At 36.5% G+C, this 25,982-nt stretch overlaps 4 protein-coding genes across 9 annotated transcripts; 3 read left to right on the top strand and 1 right to left on the bottom strand.

The window, feature by feature from the left end:
* Positions 1-533: 533 nt before the first annotated feature.
* Positions 534-7,242, top strand: pgd (phosphogluconate dehydrogenase). The gene is made up of 13 exons (XM_084099277.1): positions 534-651; positions 966-1,041; positions 1,138-1,317; positions 1,406-1,471; positions 1,567-1,685; positions 1,953-2,022; positions 2,113-2,247; positions 2,467-2,656; positions 4,702-4,832; positions 5,004-5,137; positions 5,432-5,531; positions 6,359-6,481; positions 6,775-7,242. The coding sequence occupies exons 1-13, from the start codon at positions 560-562 to the stop codon at positions 6,892-6,894; spliced, it is 1,536 nt and encodes a 511-aa protein (XP_083955403.1). The 5' UTR covers positions 534-559; the 3' UTR covers positions 6,895-7,242.
* A 1,814-nt stretch (positions 7,243-9,056) lies between these two features.
* Positions 9,057-10,965, top strand: sst6.2 (somatostatin 6.2). The gene is made up of 3 exons (XM_084099385.1): positions 9,057-9,160; positions 9,413-9,587; positions 10,255-10,965. The coding sequence occupies exons 2-3, from the start codon at positions 9,438-9,440 to the stop codon at positions 10,456-10,458; spliced, it is 354 nt and encodes a 117-aa protein (XP_083955511.1). The 5' UTR covers positions 9,057-9,160; positions 9,413-9,437; the 3' UTR covers positions 10,459-10,965.
* An 860-nt stretch (positions 10,966-11,825) lies between these two features.
* Positions 11,826-16,178, bottom strand: tardbpa (TAR DNA binding protein a). Of its 5 annotated transcripts, none has more exons than XR_014604160.1 (7): positions 15,518-16,178; positions 15,206-15,369; positions 14,593-14,733; positions 14,225-14,395; positions 14,058-14,142; positions 13,145-13,291; positions 11,826-12,386 (listed from the first exon to the last, which is right to left on the bottom strand). XR_014604160.1 is itself a non-coding variant. In XM_084099379.1 (6 exons), exons 1-6 carry the CDS (start codon positions 15,756-15,758, stop codon positions 13,197-13,199), a joined length of 912 nt encoding a protein of 303 aa, XP_083955505.1. In that variant the 5' UTR covers positions 15,759-16,171; the 3' UTR covers positions 12,464-13,196. The 5 variants fall into 5 exon arrangements, 3 of the variants coding, with proteins under 3 accessions (XP_083955505.1, XP_083955503.1, XP_083955504.1); XR_014604161.1 differs by having other exon boundaries at positions 14,225-14,410; positions 15,518-16,171; XM_084099379.1 differs by lacking the exon at positions 11,826-12,386 and having other exon boundaries at positions 12,464-13,291; positions 14,225-14,410; positions 15,518-16,171.
* Positions 14,587-22,028, top strand: ciroz (ciliated left-right organizer protein containing ZP-N domains). 2 transcript variants are annotated; one of them, XM_084099381.1, is made up of 11 exons: positions 14,587-15,139; positions 17,302-17,384; positions 17,462-17,563; positions 18,511-18,635; positions 18,743-18,886; positions 18,969-19,007; positions 19,096-19,233; positions 20,261-20,345; positions 20,435-20,631; positions 21,123-21,246; positions 21,342-22,028. In XM_084099381.1, exons 2-11 carry the CDS (start codon positions 17,378-17,380, stop codon positions 21,581-21,583), a joined length of 1,203 nt encoding a protein of 400 aa, XP_083955507.1. In that variant the 5' UTR covers positions 14,587-15,139; positions 17,302-17,377; the 3' UTR covers positions 21,584-22,028. The 2 variants fall into 2 exon arrangements, with proteins under 2 accessions (XP_083955507.1, XP_083955506.1); XM_084099380.1 differs by lacking the exon at positions 14,587-15,139 and adding an exon at positions 16,138-16,252.
* Positions 22,029-25,982: the final 3,954 nt, after the last annotated feature.

The following is a 25,982-nucleotide window of genomic DNA, read 5'->3' as shown; positions in this document are numbered from 1 at the left end:
TCTACAAGCTTCTCAAAAATGTGACTCATTATAGCTATTGGCATATTAGTCATTACTAACCTTAAAAAGGAACAATTATTTCATTTAGAGGTTTAATATGCAGTATTTTCACAATTCAACTTTTAAACCAATTAAACGCATTTAAAGTTTCGCAATTCAGAAGTCGTTATCTTTAAGTGTAGTAATCCACTTAATAATTAATCAATTTGATGAAATTTATTTGATACACGTTACACACATCACTATAGTGATGCAACTTTTGTAGGGCAAGTTAAACGGCAGCCTCAGAGTTCATCACAGATAATATATTTCTCCATTTACTTTCATGCCAATTGATCGTACCATAGACTGTAAAAAAAAAAGGTTCGTAGTACACGTACAGCTTGTCAGCTTCGTTTGACACAGACGGGGAGGAGGGTCGACAGAACCAGACAGCCAATGAACAGCCTCTAATCTCTGCTCAGAGAGCCTCCGCCAATCACAGATGGACATGCGGATGACGCCACGGCCACTGTCATCTGTCAGGCGTGTTCATTGGGAGTTGGTGTAGTGCTTCTGAATGAGGAAGTTCATCAGAGACCGAGCTGCAGTCGTGAAATCCCAGATCGAAATTGTCATTTTAAAACAGAACCAACCTTCAACCATGGCTCAGTAAGTATGAATTTTGCGTTTAAAACAATTAGTAATATGATATTGAATTTCTGTAGCACCTTAGCCTGTTTATATTACAATTATATATGATATAATGTGATTTGTGTAAGTTTCCAGCATTCATTCGATCCATACTAATCTATCTACTTACTATTAAGCACTTTTTCAGACACAGACCTAATGTTGAAATCTTCTATGGTCATCCAACCAGATTGACATTTGTCATAATCACTAATTTAAAGAAGTTTGCAGTCTGTAATCAAATATTATTGTTTTTTCTTCTTCTCATAATCCCTATATTATTGATTCCATAGAGCAGATATTGCTCTCATTGGTCTGGCTGTGATGGGTCAGAATCTGGTCCTGAACATGAATGACCATGGATTTGTGGTAAGTCACCAGTGCAGTTACATTTCTCAGTTTTCTTGCATAACCTATGGTTCACACCGTGTTTAAGGTGTTATTATAACTATTGTCGTTCCTCAGGTCTGTGCGTTCAACAGGACCGTCTCCAAGGTCCATGACTTTTTAAACAATGAAGCCAAAGGCACTAAGGTGATCGGTGCCGAGTCCCTTGAAGACATGGTGTCTAAACTCAAAAAACCTCGTCGCATCATCCTCCTCGTCAAGGCAGGACAGGCTGTCGATGACTTCATCGATAAACTGGTAAATGTCACCATGAATCGACAGTCCTAGTTTGCTTTGTCACCCTGCCAAAGTGATCAAGTAACCCACTTTTGTCTTTATATTGTAGGTTCCTCTTCTTGAACCTGGTGACATCATTATTGATGGTGGAAATTCAGAGTATAGAGATACTACGGTGAGTCTGTCGATCCAAAACGAGACCGATTAGAGTTTGTGATTATATGAGGTGATGCAGTATTTGATCGAAATGTTCATGCTCCTCACATACAGAGACGTTGTAAGAGCTTGAAGGAGAAGAATCTTCTGTTTGTGGGTAGTGGAGTGAGTGGGGGAGAAGAAGGGGCGCGATATGGACCCTCACTGATGCCTGGAGGACATAAGGATGCCTGGTGAGGACAAGCATGCGGTTTGGGGAATTATGCTGACAAAAAATACAATAAAAACAGTAATATTGTGAAATATTGTTACAATTTAATGCATCAATTAAATGCACTAATAATACTTGGTCAATTTAATGCATCCTTGCTGAATAAAATAATTTCTTAAATAAAAAAACCTACCTAATACAAACTATAAAACATACAAAAAATACATAATAGTATTGTATATGCACTGGTTGACATTTATGTAATCTAATTTTTCTTTGATTCCTTCAGGCCACACATAAAAGAGATTTTTCAGAGCATTGCCGCCAAGGTGGGCACAGGAGAGCCGTGCTGCGACTGGGTGAGTGTTAGTTATCAGTTGATGTGCATGCATTTATATAAGCTGTGAATGCACTTTTTCCAAATTCTCTGTCTTCTGATATTCCTGTAGGTTGGAGATGAAGGAGCGGGACATTTTGTTAAGATGGTCCATAATGGTATTGAATACGGTGATATGCAGCTGATCTGTGAGGCTTATCATCTGATGAAGGATGTGCTGTGCATGGACCATGACGAAATGGCTCAGGCTAGTCATCAACCTCCTTTAATTACTACACTTTTTGTAATGTAGAAGAACAGTCCCTGATGTTGTAATTTAATTCCCCTCTCTATTGTCGTTTTTCTATTTCCCCCTTCCTTGTTTCGCTTGTATTTTGAAATACACCTCACCCTGTTCCTTCTACAAGGCTGTTATTTTCTACTTCCTCTTGAGATTACATTGTTTTGTGTCTGGTTTGCCCATCAGGCCTTCGATCAGTGGAATAAGACAGAGCTTGACTCTTTCCTCATTGAAATCACTGCCAACATCCTGAAATTTAAGGATGCAGATGGCACTCACCTGCTGCCCAAAATCAGAGACAGCGCCGGGCAGAAAGGCACAGGGAAATGGACGGCCATCTCAGCTTTGGAATACGGCACACCTGTCACATTAATCGGTAAGATGAACTCTTGCGTAATTTCCACAGGTATGGGTGTGCTGCTGTTATTTACCTACAGAGGGAGAGAGTCTTGGCCTTATAAGAACATGATGAATGAAGTGTCTCTATAAGCAGCTTTGCTGTTCACCTCATCAGCTGATGTGACATAAGTGGGATTTTCTGTTCTCTCCTGTGCTGTGGCTTTTGGTGTAGGGCTCAATAATAAGTGTGCCAGTGTGCATTGCCACTGAAAATGTAACATTCATAAATATTTCTTTTCCATACATTTTTACGCCTTACAAACTTAATCATTTGGTTATCAAGCATGTGAATATATTTTGAATTAGCAGGAATGATTTGTAATAGTCAAGTCAAGTCTCATTTATTTATATAGTAGCACATTTCATAGTGCACATTGTTTCAAAGCAGCTTTACACAAAGGTTAGCAGGTTTAGATCAGTAATAATGTTTTCTATAGCGCCTTTAAAAAGTAAATGTAACATTTAATGAAAAAAAAAGAAGTTTTTTTTTATATATATATATATTATTAAGAATGCATTTTTATATGCTAATACATATACATATACATACATACATACATACATATATATATATATATATATATATATATATATATATATATATATATATATATATATGTATATGTATTAGCATATATAAAAATGCATTCTTAATAATAAACGTAATATTTAAAAATATATGTATTTCCAGCAGATATAAAAATGCATTCCTAAAAAGTATCCTAAACCATTAAAAATCCATTTAAAAATTTGAAATATTGCCCTGGACCAGCAGACATTTTTTCTTATCATGGAGATCTGTGGTGGATTGATGGTTTGAAAATTTGAAACATGATGTTACTTTAGGATTGAGCAATAACAGTTGAACAATACTTGTCAACATTGATGCATTATGTTTTTATAAAGCTGTTTTGAAAAGTAATATACTATTTAAATAAACTTGACCTGACTTGACATGTATTTGTAAGATCAGGACATGGGCTTGTATATTTAGTGTCAGTTAAATGGATGTGTGTGTGGCCAACAAAAGGCTGTTTGTGCAGCACTAAAGCGTGAGAGAGTAGATATGATTTGTATGCTTGTAGAGAAGGGTTTTTGTCTCAATAGGCTGCATTCCAGTGCTGAGTTCACCATGACTGGCTGTTTTCCACTTGATTTTTTTTTTCCTCCACTCACCTCTTCCCACACTTGTTGGCCTTGGGTTGGGTGATATATAATGCAAAGTCATGCTGCTTCCAGTCTTTTGTATTTGTAGATGTGGTATTGGTGATTCCTGAAGGCATGCTGAATAATGGCTTATTATACCTGCTCCATATAGAAAATTTCTGACAAAGAAATGCCCTTTTTTTTTTTTTTTTATATAAATATATGGAGTTTGCATATTGAAAATAAAAATATAAAGCATAAAAATAAAAACGTTTTTAAGACCTTTAACTTTTTTTTTGCATTCACATTATTGTAACCGAGTAATGAAAAAGATCCTGCCTCAACACAAATATATATACATAAGTATTTGTTATATTTCTTGAGCAGCAAATCAGCATATTAGAATGATTTCAGAAGGATCATGTGACCCTGAAGATTAATGATGCTGAAAATTAAGCTTTGTCATGACAAGAACACAATATTAAAACAGAAAGTTATTTTAAATTGTAATATTTAACAATATCACTGTTATATTGTATTTTTTATCAAATAAAGAGATCAAAGAGATTTTTTCCAAAAACATAAAAAAATCTTACTGACCCCAAACTTTTGAACATAATTTATATAATTGTATTTTATTCATAATAATAAGATTATAACATTTTTTTAAATAGTTGGTTTTTGATACATTTTATCGATAGACACAGTAATAATAATAGAGAGATAATTCTGTGTATATGGATATACTATGTATGTATTGCTAAGTTTCCTCATGTGGTCTCTGACATGGTCTAATGGTGATTGTAACTGAATGATGTGAGCAGAGATGCAGTGTGTCACTGGAGCTGATTGTTTGAATGTGTCTTTCACTCACAGGGGAAGCTGTCTTTGCCAGATGTCTGTCCTCTCTGAAGGATGAGAGGGTTCTGGCCAGTAAGAGCCTCTCCGGCCCCCAGGGTGTCAAGTTCACTGGAAACAAGACACAGTTTCTGGAAGATATTAGAAAGGTGGGATAGATTAAAATATAGATTATTTATATTCGTTTTTTAAATGTAAATAAGTTGATGTTTAGCACTGTGTAGATTTTTTTGTTGTTCTTGTAATTATAGTTCTTATAATGTGTTTTTAGTGGAGGGTTGTTTTAATTTGCTGGGTATTTATTGTTGTTTCTTTTTCAGGCTTTGTACGCCTCAAAGATCATTTCGTACGCTCAAGGCTTCATGCTGCTCCGACAGGCTGCTGTAGAGTTTGGCTGGTCTCTTAACTATGGTGCCATTGCCCTGATGTGGAGAGGCGGTTGCATCATCCGCAGGTGAGCAGGCTTTGCTCACTATGATTAAAAAACAAAACATTAATAAGATTATATGCTATATTCAGATTGCCTATTAAGAAAGGCAGTGTCTGCTGAAAAACTCAACGATGTAATCATATTAAACTTCATCTTTTCTTCAACCGTTGAATGTTGCAACTCTGTAAATACTAGGAAGTGGTGATAATGTTTCATGTACAAAATCCCACATGCACAGAAATGAGGAAACTGTTTGATTTTACAATATCTTAACTGTAGATTAGCTATGAATAACGGTTCTGAATCTTACATTGGCAGTGTTTTCTTGGGAAAGATCAAGGAAGCGTTTGACCGGAACTCAGAGCTGCAGAGTTTGCTGCTGGATAACTTCTTCAGTAAGGCTGTGCAGGACTGTCAGGTACAGGAAGTGACCACAAATTACTCCACTTCCTGTAATAGTGCCGCTAAAGGCATAGAAGAGAAATCAGTGACATTAAATTAGCCAGACTGCTTACATTAATGGATATATGAAAAACTAATGTCCACTTAGTGCCCTCCAAATATATACACCATGAACACAGTCCAAATGGATCTGACACTTTTACTCCACCTGGACTGACAAATTATTTCATTAATTTATTCATACGGGCACATGCGTGCTATAATCATACAGTATATTCATTTTAATACTGCATGCTATTACTAAATGAAAGCCAAATACAAACCGTGTGTGTGTGTGTGTGTGTGTGTGTGTGTGTGTGTGTGTGTGTGTGTGTGTGTGTGTGTGTTTACCAGGGTTTCAATGCAGCATGGAATTTTATCAGTAAATTTAAAGTATAGCAAACATTAGGAAACTAGATAGCAGATCCTGCAATTATTTTGAAAATCAAATTTTTCAATATAATTTTAAAACTTATGAGTTTAAAATATTTAAAATGTATGCAGTCAGCGAAAGTGTAAAAGCAAATCAAACGTAATCCTGTAGTTTAGCGTAGTTTTAATAAAATGCTGCTCTTGAACTTGTCAGGGTTTGGTGCTAATTGATTTGTTTGAGCTACAGCTACAATATTCCAACTATTATTTGGCAGCATAACAGCATACATACTCAGAATGTAACGTACATGTTAAATATGGTCTTAAAAATCTACAAAGAACAAATTTCTTGTGTAGAAATCTTAAGACTAGCTGGTACTTCAACCATGTAGAATGTGTTTTTAGTATGTAAACGTGGGCTGTGTTTTGCAGGACTCATGGCGTAGGGTAGTAAGTACAGGTGTGCAGCAGGGGATCCCAATGCCGTGTTTCACCACAGCCCTGTCCTTCTACGACGGTTACAGGCACAACATGCTCCCAGCAAACCTGCTGCAGGTAAACCTCTCTCCAACACAAACAACCATATGGGAGATCACAGGGATAACTCATGGACATTTATGGTAATAGCCATTTGAAGCCCTTGGTATTCATATGGTGGGGTTAATAATTTTTCTTTTTTTGTTTGATTTTTAAATAAGTAAAAAAGTATTTATTTTCTGTGATCTTGCATTAAACTCTGAATCTTTCTGAGTCTCTCTTTTTTTATTTTAATGCTTAAGCATTTGTTCTCTCTCTGTATTTATCATTGGATGAGCTAATATCACCTCCAACATTGTGTCACTATTCAGGCACAGAGAGACTACTTCGGTGCGCATACGTATGAGCTGCTATCAAACCCTGGGAAGTTCATCCACACTAACTGGACTGGCCACGGAGGGAAAGTGTCCTCATCATCCTATAACGCCTAAAATGACGAGTCGTGATAGGTTAAACAGCAAAGAACATCATCTCCTCTTGATGAAGGACCAGAGCAGCTGATCACATTCCTCCTTAAGAGCTGACGTTCAGCCCACAGTAGAGTTCAAATACACATTTCTATTTATATTAAATCAGTGAATACACTATTTGTAAGCTTTTCTCTTGTAGTTTTAATGTCCACTGTCGCAAACACAACATTTGAGTCAGTGTGTCGTTTCTGAGATTCTTCCTGCTGTAGACCAGTCATGCTTCCCCCCCAGAGTTCACAGCGTTAACCCTGGATTATGGGTAACTATTGCACTGCATTAGGCTAAATAAAGATTTCAATCCCTTTTTAATTAGCTTTTGTCTTCTTCTTCACTCACATGCTGTCTCCTGCAAACAAGATTTACTATTGCTATTTGTGACAGTAAATACTAGATTTGTAACTTGTTTATTTGTATGTACTTTCAATTCGTCACCAGGAGAGGGCAGGAATTTCTTTTGCAGTAATAAGCTTGTTTACGTTAGTAATGGGCTCAGCTGAAGTGATTATGATAACAGCCCACATATAATAGACACAACCTACAATGTTTTTACCTGCTATCAGACAGTTGAAATTAAAGGGGTGGTATAATGCCCTTTTCACAAGATGTAAAACAAGTCTTTGATGTCCCCAGAGTGTGTATGTGAAGTTTTAGCTCAAAATACCCCACAGATATTTTTATATAGCCTGTTAAAATTGTCACTTTTTGAGGGTGAGCAAAAACACAGTTTTGTGCCTGTTACTTTAAATGCAAATGAGCTGCTGCTCCCGGCACAGAGGGCGGAGCTTCAACAGCTTGTGTCCTTTTACCTCACACAGACATGCACTGAAAATTTAAAAAAACTTTTAGCCTTTTATGTTCAAACCAGATTCAGACAATGATGGAGAGACTCAAGAAGAAGTGACAACATGTAGAAGCAACAGGACATTTCTGAATGGTTATGTATGAATTTATGTAGCTTATGTGTAGTTATCTTCTAGTCATTGATTAGCATATTCTGTCTTGATAATCTATAAATCGTGTTCCGGGGGCAGGGTTTATGTAAATTTTAGGGTTAGTGATGTCACTAACTCGGGAGGAATGTCGTGTAGTCCCTACCAGCCGTTTGTTGTAGTCCTTAAAAAGCGATGTCTTTAAAAGCAAATATCTCCCTTTGCTTTGAACTTTGAGCATTGTAACTTTGCAGATGTTGTTTATGCTCAAACAGCAACATTACACAATAACTAAAGTTAAAAAAGTGAAATCAAATATTTAATATTTATAAATTCCACAGTGTAAAATGGTCTCACATCGTATTTTATCTCATATTTTTCTTGTCTACTAAATATGACATTTAACATTAAAGCCAAGATACTTAGACCATATTAAAAAAAAATCCAGTATTTTAGGGCTGTCAAAGTTAATGCACTAACTGTTATCATTTAAAAGCATTTAACACTGTTAAATTTCTCAGCACAGTCTAGTGTTATTGCTTTTCATGTTTACTGCAGGCAGGTTGTAAAGGTTTCACATTTTTTAGTTATATTTAAAAAAAAAATGTTTTCATTTTGTTTTTGTTCATAATAATAATAACAACAACACTGAAACTGTTCAGATTTACATCACAGCATATTATACTGGTTGTAAGTACACAATTACAGATTGTCTGGCTCTTGTGAAATCTAACAGTTATGTAGCACAAATATTTCTGATATGCTTTCTGATATGTAAGATATGTTTATTGTTGAAGCAAAGAAAGATTAATACATGGGATTATAAAGGCTGTAAAAATAAGATTTGCTACACCTTTGTTCTTAATTCATCTCCACCCTGTTTAAAGATTTGAGAGCTGAACAGAGCAGCTCCTATCAGATATGTGTGACCAATGACATCACTCCTATGTGAAGTTTTTCCAATGGTCCAGCTATTTGAGAAAGCTTGTAATATAGCTCTACTCTACAAAGCACTGGAGAAATGTGCAACATTTAATGTATTGTTTAAAATGCTACAAAAACGGCAGAACGAATAAATCGCAGGCAAATTATGCTGACTCATCATGGTGAATGAGGTGATTCAGCACATGGAGAGCCGGGACAGGAAGTGGACACCATCTTTTGACCCGTCTGCTGATTAATTATGCATCAGCAGCAGTGGGGAGGAGTCAGACTACGCATTAAGTCCGACACAAACACGAGATGCTGCAGTTTGAACTGACAAATACCAAAGATCAACACTTCCTTTAAGAGCTGATGTATGTATATAATCAAGCATGATTCATCTTTATGCATGATTACGGTTGTGTTAAGGTGACTTCAGGGTGCCTTTTAGAGCATGTGCGGATTGTATATCATGCAGGAATTATGTAAATAAATAAAATGTAAACAAAATAGTCCAGTAATTAGTTTACTTAAAACATGCTAATTTGCCCTCTAAATTAACAATAACCTAATTTAGACTAAATTAAGTTATTTCCTAATGGCTTTCCTATCCTGTACTGTATCAGTATCTTGAGGGTACCTTTGTAAAACATGGCAATGGGAGCTGGATGGGACAATCGTGGAGCGGATGAGAGAAGCATGTTCATTATGCGGATGCTGCTGAGCCTGTTTCCTCTGGTCCTTGTGGTCTGGAATGGTGAGGCGTTACCTGTACCAGACAAACTATCACAAACCAATGAGGTGAGTCTCTAATTTTAAGCAAGACACTTCAGGCAGAACTATTGTTGCATTTGTATCGTAGATTTCAATTACAATGCATATTTTTAAAGGCCCTTTTTTTTTTTCTCAAGCAAACTACAAACTTTCTAGGTTTGTTCATATTTCATTCACCTGATTTATATAAACATTTTGATTTTTTTTTCTTTCTTTTTTTTTTGGCTGCTGACAGTATTTTCTGATTCATGGAGTGATAAAAGAGATATCTGAAATCCTCTCTGTAAAAACATTTAACTCTAATATGTCAAGAAAATGAAACGAATTCTGATCCTGTCATCCAATGATAATTTAATGCAAATCCGTGCATATTTAATTAGATAATGCCTCATTTGCGTATTTAAACAACATTTCAGAAAACTTGTAATACGAAACAATTCTCTTTAAATATACTGTGATTAATCATCTGGAGAAATAAGGATGGTAGCTATTAGTTACAATTTTACCCTATTCATTTGTGGTGATTTTGGGGTGTAAATCAAATTAATGTGGTCATATTTGTTAGTATTTCCTAAGATCTATATCATAAGCTAAAAATAACTGTACTGCAGTGTTTTAATACTGTTAATGCTGTAAAAATCAATATAGCAGTGGTCTAATACTCAAGCCCTCAGAAATGTCTCTTATTTTCTAGATACTTACCAAAGACCAAAAGGACTTGTTGAAGATGATGATGACAGATATGGCAGAGCTGAACCTCACTAGTAAAGAACTAGCTGATCTTGACCCTGATTTTCTGAATGGCACTCTGGGAGAGAATTCTGTTGTTGAACTGCCAATCCCTAAAGATAAATCTCCATGCAAGCTCTTCTTCTGGAAGACCTTCTCCTCATGTTAAAACTGGAAAACAGGGGGTCAGCCCTATGTTCCCACAGCCCTATGTTCCCACGGCCCTATGTTCCCTCATTTCTAAGAATTTTTTTTTTTTTACGATTTGTCTAAACCCCAGTTACAGGTAGGTTTAGGGGTGGGGTAGGCCATTTGTGGGAACATTGTCTAAACCCCAGTTACGGGTAGGTTTAGGGGTGGGGTCAGGGGTAGGCCATTTGTGGGAACATAGGGCTGTGGGAACATAAGCATGATCCCGAAAACAGAACAGACACTGATGATACGTCTGTTGAAATCTACAGTCCTGCCTTTACAGTTTGCCAATATAATCATACATTGTATTTAAATCAATATGTATCCCTTGGCTTGCTGTTCCTGTATTGTATTTTATGCCTGAAGACATTTACAGTGTGAAACAGCTTGTTTGAATTAACAGCAATCTTCAAATAATACAGTAGTCTTTTGCATGTACACTTTATACTTCCAAAGAAACGTGTAATAAAAGTTCTACACATCTCGTCATGTCAATCCTATAACTTTAAAACACCTTCAAAATCATGACTAGCATTGTTATGCTACGCCATTATAGCTTAGCTTACGAAAATCAAGTGTAGTTTTGGCACCACCTAATGTAAACTTGAGGAAACTTCTTGTAAGGAGATGTGGCCAACTGATCTGGTAACCCAGTCACGATTAAAACCTGTCTGACAAAGACATCATCTGGCAGGTATGTGGTATTTTTATACATATAGATAAAAGCAAACTGTGATATTAGACAGGACAGGTTAAGTTCAATCGACAGCATTAACACTCGATTATTCAAAAATATCGTTGCCTCAGTTTAAAAATAGAAAGACACTTAAAATAGTAGTAAACAAAGGCCAAAACAGGACTCACCTGTAGGCTGCATGACTATGATCATCCGCCTAGGACAGTAGTCCCATCAAAAATGGCTTGTTTTCAACTTTATAACTTAAAAAATACATGTTAACTGAAGATTTTAAGTCGTTTGACGCAGAGATTTTTACATTGCAGCTTTAAAAACATGGCCGCAATATTAGCTGTCAAACCAATTAGGACACTTTCTTTAGTGTTTTTTTTTTTAAATCATGAATTAAAATTTAGTAAGCAAATGCATTGTTTTTATATATATATATATATATATATATATATATATATATTCAGCAGTTATTCACTTTGAGGAGAAACTAGGCTACCTGCAATTTTTCTCACTGTGATGTATCCACAAACAGCAAAACTACAATAGTATGTTTGCAATGTACTAAAACAGTAGATTAAATTAAAGGAGTAGTTTTACACTTCAAAACTTACATGGAATGTTTACAATTTACAATCAGGTAAAAAAATAAAAACAGATACAATTCCTCTGTGTATGTTTATTATGTATTTTGAAAAAATGGAAATCCTGCCAGTGTTTCAAGTCATTGATAACACAAACCTCATTCACAAAATCCTATCTGTTCAACCACAACAGGTCACTGTATGGAAAATAGGCCTTTTCAACTAAGTAAAATATATTTACAGTGGGACAGATCACGTGAAAGCAATCAAACAGAAGGACTCAAGATCAATGACTGCATTGACGCCTTGCGGACAAGCGCTGGAAATACACAAGCATGGATGTCAAGTCATTTGTGATGGGACTGATCCTTGAACGCATTGGTTTAACTCTGCTTTTAGATCGCCTTGTACTGTCTTTAGTCATGCACTCCAGCCAATTGGGAATTGTCCATTGAAATTTCAACAAGGATTCCAGGGAAATATGGTTACAGTGAAGTGACGTAGTCCCTTTTCAGGTTAAAGGCATACAGCAGCAGTCTCCACAGATGGACTGTGTGAACTTCAGTCTTCAGATCTCCCATTATAGACTTCACTCAGGGTTCTGAGGTAAACCTGGGCCCGCCGAGTCCAACGTTCCTATACATGCGAATTAAATAAGTGTTTGCAATTCAATTAATGTCTTCAAACAAATAAGCCACTATCAAAATAACTAGTCAAATTATTCTTTTTTTTATTTGAGTTCCCTTAGATTCACAAAACATATAAAAAGCATTCAAAACACATAACAAAAGAAACCTCTTCTTGAAGCATTCTTCGCTTTCATCATCAATACATCACCCCAGTTAAGCCACTCAGAGCTCACGCTCACCCTCATTCACCGCCCACTCCCAAAGCCCCGCCCACAGACAGCATCACATCACGCTCACACATATGAGTTCAGTAACAGCGAGATAGAACACACACCATACACAGCATTCACATCAAATTAAGCAAGAACACATACTTAGTAGATCACTTAAACATTCCACTACATATAGCTTTTTTTGGGGTTATTTTTTTTTTTTTTAAATATGATTGCAGTATAAGAAAGGGAGGAAGGTAGACAGAACAAGAGGGACGGAAGAATGTAAATGAATGTCCTTCTGATGGTCCTACAGAAAAAAAAAAAACACTCGCTGCCTCTGTTCACACTCGCTCACACAGGTTCTTCTCACAGCCATCACGTCCCTTTTCGGCATCGCACACTTGCGTTCAAGTTCTCTCTCTCTCAGTGCGTTCGCTCATTCAGTCTCTCACTCGTGGCGCACCAACAATCCATCACCATTTCACTCTCAGCTCTCAAAAAAGCGGACAGATTTCATCCATGAAAAGGGGGAAAAAAAGACAACACCCACCGTCTAACACAGTATATGCAGAGTGAAGCTGTGCTCTTTGATGGCAAAGCATTTACACATGGGAAGAAGGGAACTGATACTGAGATCTCTCGAACATTGCGGCCAACGAGGGGCTTCTTCCCGGGAAATTGGAAAAGAGGTGATGAACTGTAGAAGAGATTTATGAAGGCTTGACCATAAAAAACGTTGAGGGAAAAAAAAACTGCAGATAACAACTCAAATTGCTTTCCACATGGAGCATATTTAAATGTACTGGATGCTCAGATATGTGGGCTTACTGAAAATAAAAGACATTTTATCCATAAGGGAAAAAAATCTCATAGTGTTCATTTCACTCCTAACAATTCCAACCACTAAATGCATCTTAAAGAGCAATCATCATATGTATACGAAGAACATTCAGAGTTTTACAAAATCAAAGGCAAATATGTAAGGGACGTAATATCTGACTAAACTTTCTTCTCTCAAAATACTTACCATACAACCTAGATATTAGGATACTTCATGACTGAATTCAAATCCCTCTACATTCCCCAGCTTGACTTTGTCTCCATGCTAGATCCAAAGCCGGAGTTGAACCCACTGCCCGTGCCTGTATTCGTACCCGCCCCCCACCCGAGACTAGCTGAGCTGCCAGTGTTGTAGTTGCTGCTTGGGTTGTAACTCTGATTCTGATCTCTACTAGCACTGTTCTGCCCGCTAGGAGTGGTGCCGGAGGCGGCTGTCTGATTCTGCTGATTGGCCAGCATTCCCATCATGCCCCAGCTACTCTGCAGGGCTGCCTGAGCAGCTGCCATCATGGCTGGATTCAGGCTAAGGGCCCCAAAATTCACATTGCTGTTTGGACTGCGACTACTGCCAAAGCCCTGCCCCCCAAACCCCCCGAATCGCCCACGATCCATCATTTGCCTACTATTATTGTGCTTAGGCTCAGCGTTGGAGATGTGCACACTGGTTCCTTTGATGATCAGGTCCTCACCGCACAGAGACTGGGCAACCTGGAGGGGGGGGAGAATCCGTTAAAATGAGCGGAGAACGAGAGCAAGCCAAAATCGCGACTGAAACGGATAAGAGACTGACCTGATCATCTGCAAAGGTGACGAAGGCAAAAGCTCGGAAAGGTTTGGGGATGAACACGTCTGTGACTTCGCCATACTGCATAAAAAACTGTCTAAGCTCATCGGTTGTCATGTCCTCTGTGCAGCGGCCCACAAACACTTTCCTGCTTCTCATAGGCTCATCAGGACCAGCCTGTTCCAGGAAATACTAAATCATTTAATAGAAAACAGGGAACATTCATGCAGTGTTCAGAACGACAAGGGCATCACAATACATTTGAAAGATGAAATGTGTATGTTCAAATTTAAATCTGAAACAGCTTAATACTTCTAAACACAAATAATTTGAACTATGTGTGGTATTACGTGACTTATGTGTTGTAGACATACCTTTGAGTTGGGGAGTTTGCAGTCGCACCATCTTCCATCGATCATATGCCGTTGGGACATGGCTTTTACTTGTGTTTCGTATTCTGTAAATCTCACAAAGCCAAATCCTTTGGAATTTCCAGTTTTTGTATCCCTCTTCACCTGAGGGAAAAGGTAATGCTCAGTGTCACAGCTAACAATACAGAATGTGTGATACATGACTACATTTGAGTAAGAGTGAACCCAATTTTGTCATTAATTGCTCACTCATGTCTTTCAAAACCTGTATGACTCTCTTCCTTTCATGGAACTCCAAGGAGTTATTTATTGTCAAATTCTGAGCAGCTTTTTCCATACAATGAAAGTGAATGGTAACTATGGCTCTTAACTTCCTCACTTGTGATCCTCAGCAGTTGAAATGGACTATATTGACAATATTGTGCACAAGTAGTGTTGCCTATTTGTGTTTTTGTAAAACAGCCTAAAAACTTGGCAGTCACCATCCTCCAACTTCTACTTTCTGCTCCACAGATGAAAACCCATCATAAAGATTTGGAACGACGTGACGGTGAGTAAATTTAAGTTTGCTTGTTTGTTTAGGGTGAACTATCCTTTCAGGTTTGCTCATACTAACCTGCACCATGATCACCTCTCCAAAAGTGCCGAAGTAATCTTTCAGGTCTTGCTCTGTTGTTTTCCACGGCAACCCAAGCACAATCAAATCTGATGTCTTCTGCACACCTCTCTTGATCTTCACAGCCGATGCAGCATCCATTTCATCCATCTTCCTCTTGTTATCTGAAAAGTGCATTAGTTTAATGAAAATCAAATAGATTGAATTAACATGCACATCAAAATGCATTAAGACAGGGATATGCAATGGATGACTCGATGAATGATGTCCTTGCAATCAAATAAGCACAATATTAACAAGATCTGATCATACCTTTTGGATAATTAACCACGTACACGAGATTGCCCCAGTCTGATTCGGGTGCATGAAGAATCCCCTCCACTAGTCGGACCCCTCTCATGCACTGAGACACGGGGCTGCGGTATCTAAGGCCGCAAGCACCGGGAAACTGCGCGGCAACGGTTGAGAGCAGCACGGTGCCGTCCTCCTCGGACGGGATCTCCATCGGCTCCTCGTTCTCATCCTCCGCGACGCGAATATAACACTCAGTCATGATTAGAGCTAGGCTAAGAGCTTCCAACCAGATCAATAATTCAGCTATAAGGCAACTAAGTTAACCGAGCTGAAACCGAAACTAGTAAACCGGAAAGACTTCAAAAAGTAAACACAACCACAAATTTGTTGGCAACAAGTGTTATGTCTATTGTTTGCGTGCGACTGTAGTCAATGAATGCGGGGTGCCATTAGCTAAGCTAAGCTATTTGCTAACCGCGCGCACGTTAGAAATGAATGGCGCGCCGCACCCTGTTTCCGCCTACTTCAACGCTTTGCAAATACCTACTCATCGACTGTACGTGCTTATCTGCAGATTGCGATTAAAACAAGCGATTTAAAGTAATAAAAATAAAGAAAACGAGTGGACCAATGCATCCAGTTGCTGTTCAGACCCCCAAAACTGATAAAATGGCCACCCAAGATGCGTCACTGAAGGAATGACATCATCAGTTTGGGCCGTCTCATCACAGCACATGGAGGGGGTTTGTAAATGTAAGATGTTAACTTTTTTAACGCATAACATAATTTGTGATATACTGTGTCAGACGGTGTGATTCTGTCTTGTCTGTTTATGATTATGATGGGCCGGTAGGGTTGTAATTTCCATTTAAAATGACAGAAATAATGTCAAATATGCAAGAATCCACTGTAATGTTGAAAGCTTCTCATTTCTTATCTTACAGGTTAGTTACATCAGACCTAGAACAGACAAAAGCACTGTAAAACAATAGATTTAAAGACAAAGGCCTGTAATATTAACAGGACATTGTGCAACCAATGTGTTTAGGGACATATATATGTATGTTGTATTTATAATGTTATTATAATGTGTGATTATTTTGTCTGTATTGTAAAGCTATCACATAGTGGACAGGATTCCTCACACAATGTGTACTTTCACTTGAGGGATGTGTGATGGTTTGGTCAGCCAGCCTTCTCATGGGTGTCTTTAGGAGCTACAGTTGTTTTTTATAGTTCTGTAATGGCTAAGAATGACAGGACCATATTTATGCTATATTGCCAACAATGATATAATCAATATTCAGTTTACAGACAAACATGCAATTTTATAGCAAAATCACAATTAGGCTACTCAGTGATTACTGCGCCCCAATCTTGCAAAGTTCTTAATAACAACTGTTAACTCATGAAGTGGCCAAGACATTTTATTTGGAAAATATAAAGCCTCATGTTAGACATAATGTGAATGAAAGGAAGGAAGAAAGATTTTTATTGCTGTGCAGGTGCAGGTTTCCCTCCTTCCATTGCTTCTCTCACTCTTGTGCATGTTGTATAATTTTATGATGAAATGGATCAGCCTTCCTTGCTCTCACTCACTTGTAACCTAAAAAGCCAAACACAGCTGACTTGTAAGCAGTATAAAATACTCTGTCCTCATGAACCAACACACAATGAACCATGTCGCTGATGCTCACAAGGGTTTTACTTATTACAGTGTAAGTAACTGTATGCTTATGCTTGAAGTATTTTCTTCTGTAATATTACTAAAATTGTTATTGATGCCTTTTTGCTTCACACAGACTCTTCATTTTGCCCACATGGGGAAATGTTTTGCGACTTCAGAAGAGAGACTGGGTAGGCAGTCCATCGGCAAGCATGACAGGTAATTATTCGTAGTATGTTATAGTCTTTGCACAAGTAAAACAATTAAGTAGAAATGACTGATTTTCATTTTCCTAGAGGGTGATGTGGAATGTTTCTCTGAGTACATGGAACTTTGGATCCATAGAATGAGAATTGAGGGATTGAGGCTTTGGCTTTCTGGAATATTAAGGATTCAAGGTGAGATATATTACTGAATTTAAAGGGATAGTTCACCCAAAAATGAACCTTTTGTCATAACTTAACTCACCCTCAAGTTGTTCCAAACCTGTATAAATGTATTTCTTCTGTTGAACACAAAAGAAGATATTTGGTAACTGAACAGTTGACGGCACCCACTGACTTCCATAGTAGGAAAAAAATACTATGGAAGTCAATGGGTGCCGTCAACTCCCTGGTTACCAAATATCTTCATTTGTGTTCAACAGAAGAAAGAAACTCATACAGGTTTGGAACAACATGAGGGTGAGTAAATTATGACAGAATTAAAATTTTTGGGTGAACTATCCCTTTAACATAAGAGAAGAAGTTAAACTGATCATTAATGAACAATTTTTCACCTGTAATATAAAGGTTTTTCTGGGAAAAAACATTATGGTATCCACATTACATATTTTACACTTTGATATAATTATTTTGTCATTTATACTTGATGTTGGATAGGACACTCAAATATATATAATGCAATAATGAAAAAAATAATATAATGAAATGTGAATTTCTCACTTGGGGGATAAATTAAGTTAATCTAATCTAATAGTATAAAATGTAAAAATATATTAATATATAATAATAATAATAGTAATAATAATTATATATATATATATATATATATATATATATATATATATATATATATATATATATATATATATAAACTTATGTTAACTAAAACTTTAGAAATATTATAGACTTTTCATAAATGTACTACTTTTTATACATTATGATATAAAGTTACTTTAAGAGTTCCATGTCACACAGTAACACAGACAGTGTAAGGTGTGAGTATGACCACCATTTGAAACAGCAATACAAACAATTAATGAAAAATGTCAATTGCATTTTCTCTAAATGTATTTCAAAATATGTTCTGTGTACTAGTTTTATAAATCTCTTGCTCTTTCCAGTGGGTCTGGTGTCCATGGAATATCTAAACCATCAGCTGTCTTCATGTGGTTTTGCCCTACACCGAGATCTAGACAAGAACTATATCTTCAGAGTCATGTATAGTGGATGTTTTGTCCAGTTAGAGGTCAGAAAATGTCCCTGTTTGTCACTAAAACATATTGTGTTGCAGATAAAAATCTGTCCCTTTTTTATCACTGCATCACAGAATAACATTTGGTGGTGATATTTTAGCATGGCAGTTATGTGATTGTGCTGAACCTGCTGAAGAGAGTAAGTCGTTTTGGAGGCAGGACTCAAAAGTTTATGATGAAGTGTCCAGCGGTGTTAGCGCCTCCTAACAGAGAATACATCCAGTGTGATTCAGACTTCATTCAGGTAAGAAAATTCAATTTCCTCTCTTGATCTCTCTCTCTCTCTCTCTCTTCATTTTTTCAAAGCTCTTTTTTTTGTGTTCAAGGTTACCAGAGAGATCCCTGTGGATAACTGGAATAATGAGGTAATTTATAATAAATGTTAATATGTGATGTCACAAAGAGATGAACGGATCTAATGTGAAATATTTCTGATGTGATTTTTCCACTCAGCTCGACTGGTCTCTGGCCTTGAGAGGGAGTCTGGTGGTGGCTTTGGAGGATTCCAGTCTTATTCAAGTAAATGTTGAAATGCACAAACCAAACATAACAGTTCAAGGGAGGAGGGGTACCGTCTTAAGTCCTGTGCAGGTAAGACTGTGCTGTCAGATTGTGGCTGTGAAAACTTGTAATAGCTTAGTAATGAAGCAATATTTTTTGAATACAATTTATTGTAAATATTTTTTCCTTCAAGTAACAATATTCGTATACCCTTCAAAAGTTGATTTTTAAAAAATCTTAGTGAGACGAGTGCATATTCTAATATAAATTGATACTGTGTCTAATGTGTCTGTTTTCGACAAATGGTTAAATGTAATCAATTCATTCAAATAAAATTTGATTAGGCTGTTACCTGTAAATTTAAATAAATTCTGTATTATCAATTTTATGTCATAATATGTATAACTAGGCCTACAATAAAACATTAGGGAAAATATACACTACCATGCACATGTTTTTTGTTGAAAGAAGTCTTTTATGCTCACATGTCTGCATTTATTTGATCAAAATACAGTAAAAACTTAAAATATTATTACAGTTTAAAATAACTATTTTCTATTTGAATATTTTTTTAAATGTAATTTATTCCTGTGATGCAAAGCTGAATATTCAGCATCATTACTGCAGTCTTCAGTGTCACATGATTCTTCAGAAATCATTCTAATATGCTGATCAGGCATTCCAAAAACTCACTTTCGTTTGCTTTTTTTTGTTGTTGCCCCCAGCCCTTGTAACTTTCCGACCTTGCTTGAACTAGTTATTTACTAAAGTGTGCCGCCTAGTGGTTTGTAAGTGAATGGCATATTTTTGGTACTTGAATGCTTATTTTGATCCTTTGTGCTTTAGTTGAGTCAAAAGCAGGGCTGGAAATGAAAGTGGGAGTGAATTTCAAGGGGGACTAAATTCCAAAGTTCAAAATGTCTATTATCCACGTAATAGCAAAAATGCTATGCAAAGTTCATTCATAAATATAGTGTGATTTTCAGCATTTCAACCACTGGTCAAAAGTAGCCAAACTGGCTAAAGAATTGACTATAAACCTCTTATTTAATCCACTGTGTGCTTCAAACAATTCAACAGCAGGATTGTTTGCATTAAAAGTATTCTAATCTTTTAGGTTTTCAAATCTGAAGGACATTTCTTACCTCTCAAACTGGTCAGTGGCCATTATGCCTACAGCATGGAGGGGACCTGCCCAAATGGTTTGCTATGGTCATATCTTAGCATTTAACTTCTTTATTTTGCAATATTTCTGTCATATTTGAACAGTCATTCTGCATGTTTCTTTCAGTGAACCAGTTGCCATCTGAGGACACGGTGCTGCATGTCTATAAACGGCGCATGGGCTTGACCAAGAGAGGTGGATATCAAAATGAGACCCTGTCAGTTAGCAGTGTGATTGTGAAACAGACTGACACATTCACCTGGTCAGAGACGAGTGACTTTGTGCAGCTTGTCATCCCCACATCCCACATTCAACAGAAAAAGGTCAGTAGTGAATAACTTTATACATATATACACTACCATTAAAGTTTTTTTTTTTAAAGAAAGGAATACCTCTTTTCAGCAATGTTACATTAAATTGATCAATAAAGTACTGTATATTAAAATATCTTAAATGTCACAAAAGTTTTCTATTTCAAATAAATTGTGTTCTTTTAAACTTAATTAAATGATTTTCATATTAAGCAAAACACCAGTTTTCAACTCTGATAATCATAAGAAATGTTTATTGAGCAGCAAATGAGCATATTATAATGATTTCTGAAGGATCATGTGACACTGAAGACTGGAGTAATGATGCTGAAAATGCAGCTTTGCCATCACAAGAATAAATAACATTTTAAAATACATTAAAAAAGAGTTTTGAAGCTTTGAAACAAGGATCTCTACATTTTAATTTAATTTATTTGATTATTTTTTTTTTTAATCATTTGTAATTGGGACGGTACTGTAATTTTTTTATGTATTTTTTTTAGGAGTGCAGTGGTCAGGAAGGTGAGACACTTCAGCAAAATTTCTACAAGATAGACGCGGTTCTCACCTTTAAAGAGACAAATCGCAAAATGCACTGGACCATGGAAAACACCTCACCATGTTCAGGTTAGTGTCGGTTCAAAAAGTTCCTTAGTCACTTCTTTTTATGTTCAGGTTAGACCGTTTGAATCCTCAATTGAATTGATACAAATGTATTTCAGAGATATTAAAATCACATTTGATGCATGATGAACCAAAAGAAGCCAATTTCACAACACATGCTCCTGAGGGGATTACAGGTGAGCCAGAAGCTCCTGTTGATTCCAACAAGGAGTTTACTCCTTCCGTGCCACTAAAGACTACGTCTACAGCATCACAGACAGCGACCAGCATAACCTCGGTACCAACCCAACAAATCCAAACAACCGAGGCTCTTAGAACATCATCTCGTCTTTCACCATAAATGGAGATGATGGGGAAAAAAGTGACTGCAGCTATCCTAAAGAACAGCAGAGATCCCTCCAGAAGTTCACCTCTTCATCATTAACTGTGAGGGGCCGTAATGCACAACGGATGCAGGTACCAACTGCACGTGTCAGTGATTTTCCATACTACACTATTACAATTGGTAGTCCATTAATCACAGCAGATGTAATCACAATTTGAAATACAGCTACACATTTAAGCGGCATTTTCACTCGGACTGGGATTTACAACACAACAGTCAAGTGGACCCATGCATCTTTTCCGTTGACAAGCAAAGTGCCATTGGAATCACATGCGGGGAATGATTACATCTAAGACTGTGTTGGTCATGCCAGTTAAAAACAAGCCACTGTCTTAGAACTCTCTCAGCTGTGTGTTTCCTCTCAGGAGGAAATGTGGAACAATAATACGTTTTATATAGCAAAAAAAAAAAAAAAATTGGTTAATTCTCAAGTTGTTCACTAACTATCCCAGTCGCTTCCAAGTGCCTGACAGTTTAGAAATTGCCATAATGTAGTATCTTAAGTACAGTTTCTGTAATGTTTTTGTATTATATGATTATTTAGGTGTGTTTAGATCTATATAGATTGTTTATTTATAACGTGGCTCTCTGGAATACTTCATTCTAATTGGTCCGTCGCAGCATTCATCGGTCTAAAATGTCCTAATTCTCACGGTCGGCCATATATTGCTGCGTATCAGTCTGATTATCTGGGTAACTGATACCAGTGTCATGAGAACTCGTGTCCTCCCTCGAAATCGGTTTTAATCAATAGTTACACTATGTACACAAAAGCCACATTCATTTAAAATATGTGCAGTATGTTGATATACTATATGCTGTGTAATAAAATGGACAATGTAATTTCTTTCACTTGATAAACTTTTAGTAAACAATAATTCAACATAATTACTTAGTTCTTTTAATAAGTGAAATATTTGTTCATTTACCACTTACGTACTGGCATTATTTTCATGTCTCTCGTATCACACCGCAGACTCGCTCTCCCTTGTTTCTTACAAACGCAACTGGTGTTATCTTGCGTCTCAGTTAGGCTATTAAATGATCTCTGTATTAATATTACTGTGATAATTGTTGCTAGGCTGAAGTTTAGTACATTGTTATGAACTATTTTCTGTGCATTATACCTTACATAAAGTATATAAAACGAATAACATATAATCTTATGACTGACACATGATCTGGATTAATACACATTGTGTTTTTTACTAAAACCGATGATGTGTTTGTGTCTGGATGGATGGACACCCACCAGAGATGTTTTCTTGCTGAAGCCTGGTGTCTGGCGCCAACATAAGAGCGTTTTCCTTCAAGGTTGTCATCTCTGTTGTAAAACTGTCATTTTTACTGTACTATTTTGTCCTTTTAGTTACACTTTGATGCTGGCTAGCAAGCTCTCAGTGGCAGTATGTTGAACAGCCAGAAGAGGTCAGTGTTGTTCAGTGCAAAACATTCCAGCTCACTTCAAGGCAATGATCATCACTGTGTGTAAAACTTTGCTAAATTTTGAGGTCAGTGTCAGTTGCTCTAAAATGCACACATATATATATATTTTTATATGCATGAATGATGCTTTATGGCTGTAATTTATTTTACTCATAAAACATTGATGTACATGCTCAGATCCAGTGGAAAAACAACCTCAAATGTGAGGTTAGTTAATTTGCCTTTACTACGCAATTTCCCACGCTTGAATGAATTCAATTAGACTTTTGAAAGGGCAGGCCATTTTAATGTAACCCAGGCAAGATATTCTTCTAAATTCTGAGCATCTGGAGAAAAAAAGAAAAAAAGACCACTGAGACTCATAAAATTTATTGTGATTACAGTCTTGATATTTGAGCAAACCAAAGAACACCCTTTCTCATCGTAATTGTGTTTGTGTCTGAAAGTATGTGTTCTATATTAAATGACAAAACAAGAGCACATTTGTATGCGTTGGATAATGTGTCCTCTAGATCTTTGCACAGTGTAATTCTCACCCAGGGGGTCAGAGGGGGGCCATGCCGCCAGGGTTTTCTTTGGCATCTGTTGCATGAACTTGTGAACAGGAAACACAATAACAGCATAAAGTACACCAACATCTCAAGTCTTTCATGTGGCTGTTTTGAGCCATTATGTTATTAGTGTAGGCTTAAAAATTCCTTTCATGTCCCCCTCCTTTTCTTTTTCATATGAGTTGCACATCTGTGAGATGTTTGAATCCACACACTGGTTAAATTCTGCATTACTTTCAGAGATGTTTTTAATTGTCATAATTGATAACGATATGAGTTAAACAGTCACACATTACCAAAACTTTGTTCTCGTATTTTTCTTTTAATTGAAGATTTATTACAGCCCTCCTTTGGTTGAAACGTATATCACAATTTGTTCATTTAAAAAAATAAAAATTAATAATCAAAATCACATCAGTGAAAAAAACCATCAAGTTCCTGCCTTAAATTTTTAAGTACAATCAACTTGGATGTTTAAGTCAACTTAAATTACATTAAACTAACTTTAAAAATGAGTTAATTAATCTTGTATATCTTGTAGTTGACTTAACTTATTTTGGTGAGTTAAAGCAACGTAAAAACATATGTTGAAATAACTTTTATTAACTTTTAATAACTTATATTTTTTCACATTTAAAGTCTCAGTCTGCTAGTAAAAATGGTTTACTTTATTCTAAAAATATAATAAATATGATAAAAATGTTTGTATATAACAAATATAGCAACAAACATTTATTATGTCTCAACTGACTTGACTTAAATGCGAGATTCTCTTATTAAAATAGAAAAATGCAAAATAGACTTTTGAACCAAATTTAAATGAAATGTATGAAACTATATGTATCTATAAATCTTTTTAAATGCGGTTCAAATGACTTGGAACCTGCTATGTATCATCCGTTAGTGTTAGTATTTCTTGCTCAGGGTTTGTAATAGCAGGCTTACAATTGCGACTCAATTTGTTGAACTGATTCAGCAATGGGCTTTCCACAACAGGACAAAAGCTGGCAGAGGAAAGAGGCTCTTGGAAGGGAAGGCAAGGCTTTGGTGGTTACGCTCTGACTCTTTATCTTACTTGCTTGGCAATTACAGAATCATGGGTCAACCATGCATGTAACCACAGTTTCGTTGCACAGTAGCAGATGTACTCATGGCATTAGCTGGTAGGAGCGTGAAGGTAAACATAAACAGATGCAGCTGGTTGCTAGGGACACTCGCCAACTTGCGTGCCCTAATGATTCCCATGTGTGCGGGTGCATATCTGCAGCAGTGGGCAGAATGCAGGCATACGCTGTGTTTCAGCAGTGCCAGAGTTTCTCAATGGGAGATTTGTGAATGAGTTTAGCAGCAGTGGTTTTTGGGAGGTGTGTTTCCCATTGGCATCGTGCCCCTCCTAGTAAGTTAAAGCTGATGAAGCAGTTTTCTTCATGTCTTCAATTTCCCATTGATTATAATGTTTGGAAATGAATGGAAAAGCCTTTTTTTATTATTAGTGTGCCTCATGAGTGGTGTATTTGCTTTCACATATTTTCCTTTTATCATTGTATAATGAAGATAACTGTTTGCAATTGTGCATTAGGCCTAATCTAAACTTCCCATTTGTGTATCAAAGCAATTCCAAAAATAGTCCAAGACACATAATGGGTATTTATCACATCGTTGTGGGGTCCTAAAAGTCTGAGACCAAATTGAACATTTGAGATTACAAATCTAATTTAAACCCAGAAAAATATATATATATTTTAGGGTTATTAACAACTATATAATTTATAATAAACAATATTAAAAATAGAAAAATGCTCACTAAAAGCGTTTTCACTAGTGGTCCCCACTTTTTGAATTACCGTTCAAAGGTTTCAGATTGGTAACATTTTTGGAATGTTTTTGATTTTGACAGAAGATTTTCTGCTCACCAAGGCTGCATTTATTTGATAAAAAATACAGTAAAAACATATTTTGAAAAATGATTACATTTTAAAATAACTGTTTTTTAAAAAGTGTTTTAAAAATGTAATCTATTCCTGTGGATTTTCAGCATATTTACTCCAGTTTTCAGTGCCACATAACCTTTTTTTTCTCTCTATCCATAGGCTGCTTTTCTCAGTATAGGAACGGCAAACACAACTGCAAAATATTTTTTTTCAAATGCAGCTATGTTGATTTATCAAAGGTCAAAGGTTATATTCGTTCAACACAGTTCAATGACAATAAAGTTCTCAATATCCTGTGAAACGTATTTTTCATCTACCGTATTCACAGTTTTTCATGATCTTCACTAACTATGACAGCGGGAAGCGGGATAGACAGACTTACCCACCTGACAGGTTTAGTTTGAAGATTGAGATTGAATCGTGACA

Source organism: Abramis brama (assembly GCF_963993115.1).
Source record: "Abramis brama genome assembly, chromosome: 22".
NCBI classification, from domain to species: Eukaryota; Metazoa; Chordata; class Actinopteri; order Cypriniformes; family Leuciscidae; genus Abramis; species Abramis brama.
This window is presented reverse-complemented; position numbering and strand designations above follow the sequence as displayed.